General features: G+C 41.4%; 1 protein-coding gene across 3 annotated transcripts in view; it reads left to right on the forward strand.

The window, feature by feature from the left end:
* LOC127611798 (glypican-6-like) overlaps positions 1-18,459 on the forward strand; it is an 83,978-nt gene that overhangs the window by 53,901 nt on the left and 11,618 nt on the right. For 2 of the 3 annotated variants that reach the window (XM_052082565.1, XM_052082564.1), the window contains exons 6-8: positions 1,189-1,319; positions 4,887-5,030; positions 5,853-5,882. In XM_052082565.1, the coding sequence (XP_051938525.1) occupies positions 1,189-1,319; positions 4,887-5,030; positions 5,853-5,882 (305 nt within the window). The remainder of the gene's footprint in view (positions 1-1,188; positions 1,320-4,886; positions 5,031-5,852; positions 5,883-18,459) is intronic. The other variant, XM_052082566.1, reaches the window with a different exon arrangement.

Here is an 18,459-nt window from a genome sequence, read left to right on the forward strand (position 1 = left end):
TACATAATTTCAATGTGCTGGTTTCAAAGGGGTTAAATGGGTGCAATTAATGGAAAAGAAAACAAAAGTTATTCATGCAGACAATGCCGCAAGTGTCTTGACTTCAATGAGGCTCTGGCTCTCGTCCACACAGTCACATTAATGAAAAGTTGACCTTCCCGTAGCGCCCGCAGCCAGTAAGCATAGGTGCTTGGCTTTTTCATTAGATCAATGATTCATCAGCTGGTTTTTGGTCGCATGGCGGCAAATGAAATCTGCTTGACGTGACAGGGTCAATCAACATCAAAATTACATTTACCCTGAAAGGCATTGATGCCTTCTAATTTGGTGACGGTGTGGTGAGACGGCAAGAAATTATGAGACAATGCGTGATAATAAAAGAGACGGAAACACATGCTGCATGTGGCGATCAGCCTTAATGATTTCGAAAATCGGCTGAATTGTTTATACATATATATATATAATATGATTGCTGACATTACTGTGTGGCGCTATGCTATGAGATAATACTTGTAAAATAAATACTCGGCCTATATATTATTTCTTCTTTCGTGTTGTGTTAATTAATCTGTTCAATAAGTCCAAGAAAGCTTCAGAAAGCCAAAGAAGCAAAAAAAAAAAAAAAATCATAATTTTCTGCTCACTTAACTGTCATCTAGAGATACTGTGGTGTGTTGCGCGATAGGCTGATGTATTGTGTGATGTCATCCATGGAAGCAATCCATCTGCCCCGCCCCCCCACCCCTCCCCGCCAGAAAAAAGAATCTCCCAAGTGTGAAAGAAAAAGCAAAATATGCACACAATTAACTATTTTTTTATGTGATCAACCGAGTTAATCGAGGCTTCGCTTCCTTTTTTGGAGACATGCAGACAGCGAATGTGGCACATTAGCTCAAGTATAAATTGAGTAATTAGTGTAACAAGAATGTCAGTGCTAAATGGAAATGACTCTCGGCAAAATTCTGTTTCATTTTCTGCGATTCATGCACATCTCGTCGATCTTGGCCCTCTAATCAATATTTACTGTAACGGCGTTTTGCGCAAAAGTTTATGGACAAGACGTGAGGCTCTTCTCAGCGCATAAATATTTCATTATTTAATGTGGTTCATATCATTCTACATTCGTAGCTTTAGATTATTTCAGTGTCTGCATTAACTGTGTCCCCCCCGCTCCCCGTCTCGTGCCAGACGCCATGCTGCTCGTGGCTCTGCGACTGGAGGGACCTTTCAACATCGAATCCGTCATGGACCCCATTGACGTCAAGATCTCGGATGCCATCATGAATATGCAAGACAACAGCGCCCAGGTCTCCTATAAGGTATTCTACGTCTTGTCGCCTACACTGTGGCAGTACACCAGCCTTGGGTGTATAATTCGACACAATCTCAGTTTAGGTGTCGTGTGGTGTCTGAGCTGTCTGAGTCTGGCTAGCGTTCACGTAAACGAGATTTTGAAAAATTAAATATAAAATTGACTCATTTAGACCTTTTGCAGAATTGTATTCCAACAGATATGGAAATCACAAAGTGTTTGTCTACAGCATGACATTAAAATCACGTAACACCCCCACATCCTACCCCCCCCCCCCCCCACACACACATTGAAGTGAGAGATATGTCAAGGAGAGGAGCATTAATGTCTACTGACAAAATAATTTTGTTCACATTTGCGTTTTTTTATCCTACACACACACACACACACACACACACACACACACACACACACACACACACACAGAACAAAAACAAAACAGATGGATCTATACAAAATGTTTGAGCTTTTGAGAAGTCTCATGCACAGACGACAAAGCTGTCAAAATGATGCGCAGTGACAGAACTGCAGAAATTTGAGGAACCATTGAACGACGGCAGAAAGGTGGTTGCCTTGCACGTACGCCGAAGCTCATTATCTTGTGGCGCGCGCTCATCGACAGCCCCGTGCTTCATCATTTGCGAAGTCGTGCGTGTCCTTCAATCTTCACAAGAGAACGATAACAATGAATGTTTCAGAATGGTGATGTTTTCACTTCCAAAAAAATGCAGATGAGGGGCCAAAGTGACACCATTTTAGTCAACATGCTTCGTCTTTGTGTATATTAACACCAGAATGATCGAAGTTTCATTTTGCTTTTTTGGCTGAGGAAAAAATACAAAAGAATTGAAAACAACAACAAAAAATGCAACATTTTTCAAAGTAAAAAAGAAGCATGACTCTTGGTCACGATCAATGCACTGTTTACGAAGGAAGCATGACAGAGTTCATTATTTTGAAGGGCACGCATTCAACGACTGGATTCCACATCCACACGGATGCCGCCTCCTGTGTGGTGTGTCTTTCGGTGTTGACAAACGAACGATGAAGTAGACAATTTTCAAACTTCCCAAAAGTTTGCTGTATCCGCATCGGGTCTCCATCACTGATAAATCCGTTGAAAAGTTCTTATTTCTGTCACAAGTCATATATGCAAAATCAGAGTTAAATTCACGACGCATGCCTACCAGCCAATTTTTCAGTGTTGTTCGTTTGTGAATTACAATTCCTTCAAAATGACAGCGCATGGCCGCGACGTTCCAAACTGCACAAGACAGATATTTTGGGAGTGGGGGGGGGGGGGGGGGGCACTTCCTACGATATGGAGCACAACCGAACATCATCGTCGCGTTGAAGAGAAACTTGCACAATGATCCCATTAATCACAACAACTACTTTTCGTGGAGTGCTGACATGAATTTTTTATATTATTTGCAGTTGTTTGTTTCTATGTCCGTTTATCAAAAAAAGGATGGTGACCACCAAACATAAAAGTCGACCACAATGAATCTTCAGTTGTCAAACCCTTAGTTTGAAGGATTTTCTTGGAATTTTGCAGTCAGAGAATATAAAACAGACACAAAATGTTTTTGTTTTTGAAAAGGTTCGCAAGCAGTTTCCAGTTGTGCGAAAGAAAAATTCCGCTGACGTGAAAACACCACAATTTGTAATTTGTTTTTATGTCAACTTGTCTCATGAAATCTATTTACAAAAGCTTGGGGTGTGTTGACGCGAGAACATTCAAGAGTAATTGAGTCAAATCAGGGGGTTTTTGTTTCTCCCCTTTGTTTTTCAGTTCCAGATGACAGCGTTGTTCACAGAGAGCTGCATCAGCATCCAGTTATTTTTCTTATTCACAGTAAATGCACACCTATCACCGTCATTGTGAACACGCGCAACAAAAACCAAATCAACAAAGAAAACAACTTGTGCTCTTCCATTCTTGAATGATTGTGATGCACTTGCACATGAGGACATCCTGCATTATGGAAACGATCATTCTTTCAGTGTGCGGTAGTGTCCCTGTGTAATCAATGAGCCCTTATTATCTTGCCAAAATGCCTTCTAGCCCAAGAACACACCCACAGTGGACGTGAACATGAAACATGGTGTGAATAGGAATTGTAAGATGTTCTGAGGCATTCATTCTGAAGAGAAAACAGAAATTTGTTTTGTGTTCAGGTAAAACAAATTATTTTATTAAGAATTGGATTCAAATTAATGTAGAAGGGATTTCATAAGAGCTCAATTATTCAACAAAACATGGCAATAAATAATATCATGAGATCCCTATTCAGTTATCATCATTACCAAAAAATTTCACAAATTCTGCCACTTGTATGGAAACCTATGAGCCCAACTGTGTCAAGTATTGCCTTTTGGCTGTGCTGTTTCGACCTATACTGATGTCCGCCAAGCTTCATTTAAGGCTGGGGTGTCAAACTCATTTTTGTCGTGGGCCACATTGTAGTTAGCGTTTCCCATGGAGGACCGTTATGAATATTAATTTTTTTTAAACCATTCAAATGTTTGACCACCTCCACAAAGGACATACACAGTGAACAAAAAATAGATGGATAATTAGTTTTGACTTTAGAAGTCAAGAATAATGCACATTACATTTGAGAATTTGAGATTTGGGTCGAGATTTTAGCCAGCATCATGGACGTTGACATATTTGATTCACTTTCGCGGGCCATGTAAAATGATGTGGCGAGCCAGATCTGGCCTTGACTTTGACACCAGTGATTTAAGGGATGCTACACAGGATCTCAGTTGGGTTGAGATCAGAAGATGGGGGGCAACCACACCGAAAACTGTCCGACCTTTGTCCTTTAAATTAGGAAAATTATGTAATACAGAAGTGTCCTGCATTGAAAGCAGTTTGGAGGAGAGTCAGTGGAGGCCAGTGATTACCAGCCCCATCAGCAAGATCTGTGACGCGTGACAATGATGCTAATCATTTGAATCAGGTCTATTGGAGGAGGGAGACATCTAAAACATGCAGGATCGGGGCCCTCGACGACCGGAGTTGGTGACCCCTAAACAGCCTGTAATGTTTCATATTTGCATCATTGGTAACATTCCTATAGTTCTTTGGCCTCTTGACATGTATTTGATATTGAACTTGGAAAATACCTGGAAAGTCAGATTTAGGCATTACATTACATCCGTAGTTGATGTGATTTATTGCATTTTTTGACCACACGCGAAAAAAAAAAGTTTGAAAAATGTCGAATGCTGGAAAGAGATTTAGATTCCCTCATGTTGTTGATGTCAGTTGGAATTTGAGTCCCGTGCAGGGTTTCCCCATATGAGACATCCAATGGTGCTACTGTACATGTGGCGTTTTTCCAAAAGCTGTAAAACTTATATCGTCAGTAGCAGCCCAGCTGAATTACCGTCAGCGTCGGCGTGGTTACCTCAGCATGCGGCCCATTATATACCAGAAGCGTGTGGTGTTCAACCAATGGCAAAGTCTCCGAGCAAACATCATGTTTTCCCTCATTCTCTCCTTCCCAAAAAGTCATTTCGGATCCTGACCGTCGGGTGCCCGTGTTTTTTGTAATTGCAGGCTTTTCAAGGTTGCGGTCAGCCAAAACCCGCAGGAATGACTAGGTCTGCCCGTGGCGTTTCGGATGTGTTCAACGCCCGCTTCAGGCCATACAACCCAGACGAGCGTCCCACCACGGCAGCTGGCACCAGCCTAGACAGACTGGTAAGGGCATCAAGCAACACTTGCTTTCCGCGACAAACACCATTTGTCTTTCTTGCAAGCTGACGCCGTTGATTAAAGCCAGTGATTTGCCGAGCTCCCCCGCCGACGGCAATTCATTCTGCGGACTCTTCCCGCATCTATTGATCGCCGTTTGTTAACGAATCAACCACACCTCCCTCCCACCCCCCGGAGAGTGAGGTGTGCCGTGACATGCCCTTCTCCTGCCTCTGTGTGCTTGGCAAACAGAACAGACAAGGCTGAAGGCTGTTTTCCGAGGGCTGACCACAGCCATTGTTTGCTGCGAAGCCAGCCCTTTATTTCATATCGGATGGGCTGCGCGTTTGCGGGACTGGACGTTGATACGTGCATTTACCGTCTCCCAACAACCTTGAGGCCTAAAATGCTGCGACCGCGGAAAAAGGTTAGCGTTGACAGCCAAATGAAGCTCAGGAGCAGTTTTCATCATAGCGTGCATACTTGTGCAGCCGCAAAGCCTTCCTTGCCGCTCCTCACAAACCTGTGGCAAATTGTTGACATTGTTCAGAAATAAAAGTAAAGTGGTTTAGACCGACCGCTTTAGTCACGAGCCAATTTACCCACGCCATGAAAAATCCAGTCTCTTTATCCTTTGCCTTTTTCTTCCTCAATGTTTCCTCGTCTGATTCAATAACAAGTTTTTCGGCTGTCCATTTGCCAACTTTTGATGGGTTTTTTTTCCATGCATCGTATTCATTTTGTCCTCCAATCAGCTCATTTATCCACCTCCACAATTAATTAAGACTTTCTTTTTCTCCCCTCTTGTTTCTCTCTTCTGCAAACCAGAGGATTATTTGGAAAACCATGCAACACAGCGTAAGCCTCAACATGTTTCTTCTTTTCTGCTTGGGGGTGGGCATTTGAAAGACGACGGGCGTAAATGAAAGCTCAATTCATTGTTATATATCCTGTATATTTTTTTTTTATTTAGACTATATTGGGCTGACTGGTCATAACCTCTGTTTCGACGTAAGCACCTTCTATCCATCTATTTACCGGTATATGCTTATAGCACTTGTCCTAATTAGAGTTATGGGTGAACTTAATCCATCCGAGTTTATTTTGGGAGAAAGCCCTGGACTGAAAAAAAAGAACAGTTTACACTCACATTAACTCGTATGAATAATTTAGAGACTTCAACAGGGATCAGGGTAGGCAAGCGAGGCAGTGCTGCCCCATGCTGTCCGTTCCGCTGCATATGAAGAGTTAAAAATAAAAGAAAATCGGGCTTTCATAACATTAAATATCAAGGGAAGACCAAATGTTCTTGTTTTATTTTAAAGATGAGAGATCTGGGGGGGAAAAAATGACAAAAACAACCCACAGGCGTAGTGCCTTGCCAGTCATTAACCTCAACACACATCACTAGTCTTCAATTAAACTAACATGCATGTTGTTGAAATGTGGAGAACATGCAAACTTCACATGGAGAACCGAGCCATGATTGCTGCCTGCTAGTCACTTATTGAGCAGAATAATGGTCCAGGGTTGCGTTGCAGTTAACGCTACATCATATATAACTACGGTGGCTGAGTATGAACATAATGATAAAAAGGAAAGCACATTTCCTATAGTGAAACAGTGTACATAGTCCTATAGTGTACATTTGATGAAAAAGGGTGGTAGGAAGTGAACAAATGAATGAGAATGGTTTAAAATGACAAGATTATAAAGAGCATTTCTACTGGTCAAAAGGCTGAAATTTATCTTCCCCCTGTCATTTCAGGAATTTTAAATTCTTGGAACTGATAGTTCTTGGAACTGAAAGGTTCCAATCAGTCAATCAATTACGTTTGACGCTCCAAACGCCGATCTCAAAGTTTCCTGGACAAGTCACACTCGAAGGGTCGATAAATTATCCGGAACTAAATTTAGCCAGGTGCAACCACTTTCCCAACACACAATGGTCCTCCAAAAATTCCTTGGTCTGAACTAAACAGCCTGCTGATGTTATTTGAAGAAATGTGTGATAGTTTGTACATTTTCTTGCGTTTGTGTGCTTTTGCTATACCACTCGATCATTTTGGTTTTCTTTAGACAGAAAACAAATGTAATTTTTGCCTCATTGACATTATCCCCAAAAAATGTTATCACCGACCTACATAGCAATGAATTGATCAGTTGTTATGACCGTCAAGGCTACTTCTCCTTGTTTTACCGCCTCTAAACAGCAATTACTACATACGTAAATGTGTCAATATCCTTACTAATCTGTGTGATTAGCAGCATCTGTTGAGCACATAACATCAACGGCTTTGATGCAGTAGTTCATGCCACCGCGCCGCACAGCATCTGCCTTTAAACTTTGTTTTATTACAACAAAGTCATTAAGTCATCACAGATAGCTCGACCATATGCCAGCGTGTTCTCATGGTGGTGAGGGTCTCTCAACACACCTTCCTCAATTAACCTCTCTATTCTGGAAATATCCCCTGTCCGATGTTAGTTAATAGCATGGGCAACAAATCAGGAGGTGACCTGGTCTGACAGAGCGCTGCGGCCAGCATCTGCTCTAATGGTGCAGCGACACAGGCCCGCAGCCAAGCGGGCATGCGGGGGCTGCTTTATGAATAATCAGCCGGGTATTCAGACAAGAAATTGCAGGAACAGACAGGGAATGTGTCATATACGTGAACTACGCCTTGGAAAATGCGGAAAATAGCACAGGCCAGGCTGCCGAGCTATAGGTGACACATCAGCCCATTGTGATTAAATCGGCCTTATAATTCAGAGTATTATTGTATTATCATATCATGGGCAACAGTTATGCTCACGCCATCAAACATGACCTTCATCTTCGTAGTGAGTCATATTGTGAAAAATATTGAAGTTCGTTAATGATGCTGGAATTGTTTTGAATGTTGGCGAAGGTGTTTGAGGTCATATTTGAAATACCATGCACATCTGCTGTGAACTCACTCCGGTGGCTTACCTCCAGCTGCTCAATATTAAACAGTGAGGCGTTACTGACACGAACAGCAAGGACGTTTATGCGAAGCGGGGATATACTTGAAACTCTCGCCAAAGTCAGAGAGTGGACAACTTTACGTAAATTTCTATTGTATTTTTACAAATCTGAACAGCCGACCACCTTACCCCACTTATTCCCATACAGGACCGGTGCTCGTGGCACTCACTTTTAGTGGCAAGTGACTCAACTTACTTCGCCAGATGCAGCAGTTTGACAGATATAATTATTAAGTATTCTTAAAAAAAAGCCTTCGAGTTTATTGCCACTCTCAGCTGCAGGTCACTGTCAAAAAACAAACAAACCTTGTGTATGTAAAGCCACCACAGAGCTGCTCACTATGAGAAACTCTACAGGCTCACAGACTTACATTAGCATCCATGTGGTTTTGTCATTACTCTGTAAGAAATGGATATTTGAACACAAAAAGTGTAACAACACACATAGACCACATAAAAATACTAATGGGAATATATTCTTTATCTGCTGTGAAGAACAACTGATATTACTGCCTGACTGAGAAGCAATCCTACTTCAGCAGTTACCTCACCCATGAACCAATTTGAAATCCTACCTACCAGTTACTCCCAATGTACCTTATTCTACCAATCTACGAGACTACCCATCTCCAATCTAAGAAGTTACCCACCAGTTATTACAAAAGTAACCTTTCACCCAACTTTATGCTACCTATATTATCCTACACGAGTACTACCATATTTACTTACCCAAACCAACAGCTATCACACACAAACAGATGAACCCTTACTTCCCTAAGAACTGATCTACAAACTGATGATTTTGACTAAGTTTAAATTAAGGTGAAATCAGTCCATGTCTTGCAAGTAAACTTATCCGTGTGCTGGCCCCTAAAGCAGAATAATGTAATTTTTTTTAAAAAGGTGGTCTGCACCTTTTTTTTCCCCCCTCTGTTTCCCTTTTCTATTAAAATACACCATATTTTATTCAGCGTGCGACTGCTCTGGTTGAAAGGTTTTCCCGGGACATTCTCTTTTTCATGCGGAACATAAAAGGAAAGGAAAAGTTGAATCGCAGTGCCAGTTGTGACTCTTTGAAGAGAATCTGACATCCTGTTATTGTTTTTGTGTGGCTTTGTCTCTGTTACAAATAGAATTACGTGTCACACAGTCCAGCAGCTGCTTTGTGCAATCATTAGTGGAGCCGATTTTTTACGTCTTCTGTTGCATCGGCGGTATAAATGGATTTCATGCATAGAGCGCATTTTTGTTTTCTCTCACGTCGTCCTCCTTTACGTATCGATGCATCAAAATTACTCAAGGCAAGTTTTACTTGCCCTTTGATAAGAATGTGTTATGTAAGAATGTTTTATGTGGATGTACAGCCTTATTTGTTTGTTAGCGAAGGCATACAAGAATGGATGGCAGGCAGGGGGTGGGAAGTTTGAGCAACGGTGTCCACCTCCAGTTCAATGAGCCATGATGCTTTAATTGCCTGACATTCTGTCAGAGCAACACCCCCACCTCCACACCTCCACACATCACCCCCGAAGCCCAGCCAGAAATGGAGATGAAACTCCAAAGTTATGATAAAGGCACCGCAGACCGCTAAGTTCAGAGCCACATTATAGATAAGGAGAGAAGCATTTAATTTCGCAATGGTTATGAGTTTTAAAGGTCTTTTGTATTGTTTTGTACAATACATCTGTCATTGTCTAAGAATATATGGCGGTGATACAAAAAGTCAATAGACGTCCGATTATTTTTCCTAAATGAAAGAAATGATTTTATCATTTAAATAGTATGCCCTCAATCAATTCGGACAACTTTCACAAAGGAGGTGTCACGAATTTGAAAAGCCGTTACAATGACGCCGGGGGAGGGGGGGGGGGACATGTGCCTATACAAAAGATAAAACCTTTTTCATTTGTGGAGGCAGCGCTTCTATGTGTACTTGGTACAAAAACACAAACATACCCCCCCCCCCCCACCCGCTCTACAGATCTCTTAAACAACTTACAACTTACTAATATGAGCGCCACTTAAGCCTGCTCGCTGCCCATCTTCAAAACCCTCCTCAAAACTCACTTGCATTCTTTGGCATTCGACTCAACATGATGTCTTTATTACCGATTTGTCTTACTGTTTATTGTGCATGTTAAATTGCTCCATGTACAGCACTTTGTATGCAGCGATGGCTGTTTGAAAGTGCTCTTTAAATACAGTTGACTTGACTCGACTTGACTTATCAGAAGCCGGCGCCATTAGCTAACATTAACGCATTCATGCACCCTGTAACATGATAACAGGATAATCTGTCCACTGTAGTAACAGCTGTCCCTGCAAGGGGCAATCTGTGCATCCTACAAAACCTACTGCAGCTCTGCTGAATTTTTTTTGACAAGTTTGCTGGGGTGCCGCACCTGTGGATGATATGGTTTTTGATATATGATATGATATAATGGTATTTTAGACCGTGTAGTCTGATCTCTAATCTGTCAGATCATGTAATGGGGGTAAAAACTCTGGGGGCAGTTATGATGTAAATTAGCCCTCATCAGTGCAGCCAACATAAAAAAAAAGATTTGGCTGTTTTTTTCTCACACTTGAGAGAACAATTAGTTTACCAGCATATCATATCCTAAGTAAGATTAACAGTGGAAATGAGTAAAACAAACTAAAATAAAGGAAAACAGGAAGAGGAAACCAACATTTTATACAGTAAATCACTGGTGTCAAACTCAAGGCCCGCGGACCAGATCTGGCCCGTCGCATCATTTTATGTGGTCAACTTCCACAGCGCTTGCTAAAATGTGTACCAAATTTTGAAGTTATCACATGTAATAAATAGGCATGTTGAGCTATTGAAAGCATATTCTTCATTTACATTATTACAGAAACTAGAACGACAGGGGAACAAACTACTCTCCTTGACTTTTGATTTCAAAAATCTATTAATTGTGTAATTTATATGTAGTAATACGAGAAGGTGATTAAAAGTTTATACAGTTTCACAGTCATAATGGCCCTCCGAGGGAAACTGTGACTACAATGTGGCCCTCAACAAAAATGAGTTTGACACCCCTGTAGTAGATATTCTTGTTACTTTTATGCGGCATGCATAACAAAACACATTGCCCTTATGATAATTTTGTCAGTACAGTTCCGGTTAAGTACTAATATAGTAACAAGGCAACCATAAAACTGTCTACATTTCCAGCTCTGTTCATCAGCACTCATTTTTTTCATTTAGGCTTGACTAGTAACCTTCTGTTATGGCATCCCAATTTACACAAAACCAAAGAAGAAATACTCAATCATTTAGCTGTTCACAAAGATGAAGTCTCACACTGGCTTCTTGTGTGACATCTCCCATGATCATTTTTGGGTTATTCGACTTTGGAGCTCTCAGTGTATTTGCCATGATTTCTATTGTAAGTTTTTTTTCCTCCTTTGGAATCCTTGTTTTGCCTATGAGAATGCTCAAAGCTTGATTATTGTGAATTCACCCCCATGGCAAAAGCTATCATTGCTGACAAATTATAGCTCCTTTTTCTTTGTAGAGATATAATTTACTGCCGTCTCTCTGCGCTCGCCTCCTTGCCATCCTTTGCCATGTTAAACATTTCTTTGTACCACTGTATGAGGCTTACATTGTCAGTAGACAATCAACAGCGGGTATTCACCGTGTATTTAGGCGCACACACCACAAGGTTTGTCCAAGATCGCCACCGCAATTCCAAACAAAAAAACAGACAAACAATTCAAAAGAGGCATACGCTGCCGGACATTTCTGGAAAAAATAAGAATAAAATAAAACATGTGGGTTCACTCGATAGAGGTGAGCATGTAGGATGACAGACAAGACAAACACAGTGGGTCTCTTCACTGAAATAGTTTGTCACTGTTTCCTTGTTGCTTCTCAATTCCCCTAAGGTTTTGTTTAAGGAGACAGAATTTGCTTAAACTTTCCTGTCACTGCATTTTTCTGCATGGTGTATTAAAACAAAGCTACTAATTCCTGTTGTCATAATCACCAACCCTCACCCAGATGCGTTGTGCTGAAAAATAGAAAACGTGTTACTTACAGCAATATCCAAACACACACATGGACCCCTGAGACTACACTCTTACCAGGCCTCAAGTCAAAATAAATATTCACGATATACTTTGCCGCGGGGCATCCGTCACACAAATACTGTAGCTTTGTACAAAATAAGGAAATTTGAGATAAAGGGTTTAGAACTGCAGAAAGTGGAGGTTTAAAAAAACTACTAAGAGTTGGGTTGAGCATGTCCAAATAAGACTTGCAAGTCTATATTCACACGGACCTGTGTAACACACTTAGCAGTTAAATTAAAACTGTCAATTGGAACTTGGGCAATTTGGACTCACATCAGAAGAACCCACCCATACGTTTGAGCAACAATAATGACATAATACAGATCAACAGTTGTGGAGTGAGTGGAAGTTAGCACGCCTTTGTAGTGTGAATGTCGAAATGGTGCGTGCCTCTAGTCCATCGATTCATGGTATACGAGAGTTTCACCTGTCCCAAATGTCCTTTCAATGAGACACACCACAGATGGCCTTTGGGTCAAGGTACCCACATCTGACACTATTTGTCTCAGAACTCTGGGGAGTAGTACCATTAATTTAGGTTTGAACAAGGGTCTATTAGGCTCGGAAAAACTGTACAGTGGTACCTCTACTTACGAAATTAATTGGTTCTGTAAGAAATTTCTGAACTAGAAAAGTTTGTAAGTAGAGATGTGTTTTCCATGTAAATGCCCTAATTCGATGCGAGCCCCCCCCCAAATTCAGACAAAAATGTTTCCTAAAGCATAGAAATGCATCAAAATATGTAACAAATGCATGTTACAATTACACCTTTGCCCAATAAATGAGAGTTGTGCATAATGTAAAAAACAAAGAATAGAGAAAAGAATAAAAATGATCGTCATTTAACTTTTAACTGCGTCCTCGTCGGTTTCTTTGCCCTCTTTAGTCCATCTTCTCTCTCAGAAGTGGTTTATGCCTGGCATTTGGTAAAGAAGTGATCCAAGGATGTTTGCTTTGTCGGCTTTTAACAATCATTCGAAAATGTTCGAAGCAAACTTCAGCATGTGAGCGATTGCCCGACTGGTAAACACCTTTTCTGGGTGCTTCACATTTACGTAAAACCATCAGAACACCTCTTGGGCGAATGACAATGACACTGCATCGACACCGAACTATCTAGCTACACACACAGACACATACGGTAGAAGTCCCTCTTAACCAATGGGATGCCAGGATGATGCTCGGTAATAGCCAATGGCAGAGCAGCAATGAGTTTGTTGTGTTCAGGAAACTCGGAGCTGCGAGCAGTGGACCTGACTATTTTTACCTTTCGTATCTCAAAAATGTCTTTCGAAACAATAGACAATATTTTCCTGTTGAAACGTTTCGTAATTTGAAAATTTCGTCTGAAGAGAAGTTCGTAAGTAGAGGTGCCACCTCCCTCTTCCACACAAGTACCCCATTTCAGTGATACTCTTGCTTAACCCATCTGCACGTTTCGCACCGGGATTCCCTTTCTCAAGATTCCTTCACCTACACATGCCCTCCGAGCAAATCGCCCCACGTCTGACACCATGAATGCAGAACTCTGATGAGCAGTACCTCCGCACCAAATTTGAACCAAGGGCTGTTCAGTTTAAAGAAAATGTACACTCACCAAACATTTTTGGCATTCTAGCCAGAAAGTTAAAACCACCGCTAAACGTCACACTTCTACCACCATTAGTCACAATACTCCTGGGACTGGGGCATATGGGTTTGGAAAAACCTTTTTCAGTCGCCACAACACAAAAAAAGGCCTCTGGGCATGGCAGCCACATCCTGTACATAACCATGGTCACAGAATGCATCCCTACAGAACCGCAAAAATAAAAATAAAAGTCAGCCACCTTTAATTTCCCCCAGGGATTAATAAAGTCTGCTTTAAATTTGAGCCCGAAGGCGGAAGTCCTGTTGTTTAGGTCGCTGTGGTGCAATAAGGTGGTGGTGCATTGAATTACATATTATATTTCACTCTGCAAGACTTGGTCTTTCGTCCCAGTTTTCTGCATGCTTGCCTTTATTTTGTAGTCCTATGGCCTGCCCAGCTAATAAATTGCTATTGTTGAACGTGTGATTTATGATGTGCGCTTGATTGAGCTCAATTTTTTGTTCTTATTGTATATATTTATGATTTGATCTGCTGAGCTTTCTGAGCTGCATGCCAACTATCCTGTTCACAGCTCAAGTACAGCATGTGTTGATTTAGCTAGCTTAACGTTGCGTTACATTTATGTCTCTCGCTTTTCTCTTTCTTTCTCCCTTAAGTGCTCAGCAGGACACACAGAATCAAACATCAGAATGTGATTTGCGAAGTGAGGGAAAAAGAAACCAAAAAAAAAAACAGCCACTCCTTTCCCAAACATCTTAAACCTGACATTATAAGCAGCCCAGAAATATAATGCTGCGTCAAGCCACTGGGAAATTCTTGTACTGGATCCAGTTTAATGGAAGTGAAGTGAGCCTGTCACTGTCCACAGCTTAGCTCTTGCCAATTTGTTGTACCTAGCAGGCCATGTAATTATGTAGATTCCAAAGATTCTGACATTTTTCTTCATAGACCGCGAGAAATAACTCGTCTATGAGCGCACATGCGGCAAGTGCGGTATTTGATTTAACCTTCGCAGCATTCTCGGTGAGGAAGTTTTATTTCGAGGCATTACCTCTACTTCCCTGGAAATGAGTAGGACTTTCTAAATGGGGAAAGTGATCACTTCCTATTGCAGGCCAACCACCTGTGAGTTTGCATTTTATTTACCACAAGAAGCCTGAGAAAAAGGCCAGTGCTATAGTAGGACACTTTGAGCATTCTTGCCGCTGTGGGCTGAAAGTTGGAGACATTTTAGCTTGGACGCTGTAATATGCTTTGGAGGCCTGTTTTTTTTATGCAACATGGTGGGTTTGCATGAATTACACAAATGCCTTATGATAAAGTGTTGCACACGTGAAAATAAAAGTAGTAAGTAGTAGTAAGATTTCAAAATTGTCCATCTATTTTATGTGTGTGGTTAAGATGTATCAGTTTGAATATTTTCCTCAGCCTTTGCCTTAACTGGGTAAATAATAGTAAACGGAGATTGTGAGTTTGATTGATGGTTGTCAGGTTTAAAAGCTTTTCAGAAAAATATTGTCATTCATCCAGGAAACTAAATTAGATCATCATATTGAGCGCTGATGCACTCATGCATTCATACCAAAGTATGGCTGAAGCACACGTCAACCTAAAAATCTGCTAATTTGGCAAGTCAAAATGTTGAGAGCTTTGGCTAACTACAACTAGTTAGCATGAGCACGTTATGTTAACATGCAACTAACCTCTTGAAAACATAACATGATACAGCTTAGCATACTAGCATTAGAATGTACACAAGTTACAGTTTGTATTTAGCAGCATTTTTTTTCCATAAACCAAAAACTCCCATCTGTCATGTTCACCACTTTGACCTCCTAGGTGATGCACATTCCGTGAGTTTAAAATAAGAGCATTAGTTCCTGTTGCACGGGTCACTAATACAAAAGACCGGACAGCACAGGGGATTGATAAAAATGACATTGATTTTGAATGCTAGCCAACAAAACAGTCAAGATAGCAGAAGGCAAGATGGAATTGGTCTTTTCACCTCTCTTTCTCTCACTGACAATGTTCTCTCAATGAAGTCCGGGAGTATTTGAGATTAGGGTCTCGGACTCTTGTGGCAGTCAAATGCATTTTTCTTTCTCAAGGTCTGAATTCATTACTTGACCATTTCTTTCACAGCCAAAGTGTACTTCTTTCTTTTGTGTGAAATTTTCCAGTGAACAGAGGGGGAAAAAATTGATTCAGTTCAACACAACGTATTACGGCTGTTGCTATGGCAGCCAACACCATTGGATGATAACCTGGAAGCAAGAAAGTTCATCAAGTTAGCGCACACCTTTCACCACATTGACAAACTTAAACTGTAGTTAATTCTTACTTGTTCAGCCAAGGAGGGGCCTACCAAGAAGTCCAATGTGGGCTACACCCACGCCGACAGCAATTTGCAAGGCGGGGATAAAAAAGTGGGAAACAGTAAGGACGAGGTGCGCTCAACCGCCGCAATTAGCATGCTGCTCTTGATCATTACACCCAGGAGTGGAGGAGTTTGCAGCTTGGGTAAATAATATCAGAAATGGCCTCACAGTCATCCATTTTCCGATCCGCTCACAATGGTCACAGGGGGTTCTGGAGCCTATCCCAGCCGTCTTCGGGCAGTAGGCGGGGGACACCCTGAATCATTTGCCAGCCAATCGCAGGGCACACATAGACGAACAACCATCCGCTCTCACACGCACACCTAGGGACAGTGTTCAAATCAACCTGTCATGCGTGTTTTTTGAAACGTGGGAGGAAACTAGAGTACCCGGAGAAAACCCACACCGCCTTTCACTCTAACTCTCCTCTTGCATGTGTGCTAGGAGAGTGAAAGTTTCATTTCCCCTTCAGGGAATATATTGAGTACAACAAATTAAAATTACATTTAGAAAGTAATTTTCCAGAATAAAAGGTGTAATATTCTGAGAATAATATGACTTTCTGTCCTTGTTACAGTTTCACTAAAATATCATTTAAACTACTATCCCTGGACACCCAAAATGTTCAGAACGCCTAAACAAAAAAAAACGCTGATGACAGCAGCGCTATTCCCAAACGTATGACTTCCTGTCTATCAAAATAACAAATACTTCTTAAGATAGAATTGCTACGCCAAAAAAAAAAAGAAAAAAAGCTTATTGCTTCACAGCATTTTCCCCCAAGGAATTTCATCATGTATCCTAATTTTTAGGATGAAACACCTTCCAGCAAAAAGCTGTCACACACCTTTGTTCTTCCTATTCCAGAAAAAAATGATGGTGCTAAGGTACCAAGTGCATCAATTTGACACAATGAAGTTAGACCATTCAACAGTCTCTTGCAAAGGAAAGGGTGAATGAACTATCTTTATTTATTCAGAGCACACTGCAGAGAGGTTTGATTAAAAGCATTATGAAGCAGTAAATAAAGGCCAGTTTTTGGTGTATTTTTTGCCTCTCATGTCACACTCCTGCTGGACCAGACTTTCTGAGAACCACCCACCAGGAGCTCCATGGTTAGCACGGTTGCCTCACAGTTCTGCATCTGAATCTCAACTCGGAACACGTTGTCTGTGCTTGCATTACACACGCTAATTTTGCCATTCAAACTGACATGATCAAAAGATATCTGATCATGCAGGAAGGTGGGATTTAAAACAGAAATTCACCGCAGTGTAAGCTGGATGAATGGAATCAGAAAAAACCAGCGTAACTGTTCAAAAAAAAGTTGAGAATTTCAGCAATTCTTTGCTATCAGGTAGTCATGAGCATTATTTGGAAAACTATGACAAATGTTCAGGGGAGTCACAACACAGGCCACAGTGAGGTAGAACAGTGGACAGACTGAAAGGTCAGTGATGTAATTGTGTCCAAATTCAGCCCCGCTATTGCCCTGCATGTAGATCATTCATACTCGTCATCGTGCTAATGAGGCGCATTGGCCCTCTAACATTCCAGGCTAGATACTTCTCAGGGGAGCTCTTTCCACGTGGCCCATTGATGACGGCTCCATTCCCCGCCGAGCATCGCTTCCCTTTAATCATCCCCTCTTGTTCAAACTTCCACTGTTGTCGCCGCGGGCGAGTCACACGTGCGAACTCCCCACTGTTTCATCAATATTCTGACGTTTCTATTTCCTTGCCGCAGGATTGTCGTGTGATACATTTTCCTCACAGTGATGGACTGTACCGGCCATACGGGGTTGCTGTCACGGGACTTAAATAGTTTGAGGCGATACTATGCAAAACACGATACTGAATTTGACCTACACTGACAACATAAAGAGGGGAAAAAAATGCATCATGCACCCTGACAGTTTTCTAAACAGGGCCTTTGTTGACTCTGGCATAATTATTGGTACGCATGTATCCTGCTTTAGCTTTTGGCTTTGACATAAGAGTGGTTCTGTGTTGTGGCTGCCAAGTGTGCAGAAATTCCAGTGAGGTTTTAGCCCAACTGTGGTAACACTAAGGCTAAAATCTGAACAGCTTCCCGTCGGACACATTGTCGGACGTCGGGCAGTTGAATAAAAATTGATTTGGTTATGTAATTTTCACACTTGAAAGCTGGACATGCACTCCAGTGACCCCAAATGTGCATGTACTGTACATTCTAAACCAAAGGTGTCAAACTCATTTTTGTCGTGGGCCACATTTTAGTTACCGTTTCCCTTGGAGGGCCACTGTGACTGAAGCCAAATAAAAAAAGTAAATAACGATTTATTCAACTGTTGTTTAAGTTACTGTAACGAGGG

The sequence above is a fragment of the Hippocampus zosterae genome, chromosome 12 (assembly GCF_025434085.1).
Source record: "Hippocampus zosterae strain Florida chromosome 12, ASM2543408v3, whole genome shotgun sequence".
Classification (NCBI taxonomy): domain Eukaryota; kingdom Metazoa; phylum Chordata; class Actinopteri; order Syngnathiformes; family Syngnathidae; genus Hippocampus; species Hippocampus zosterae.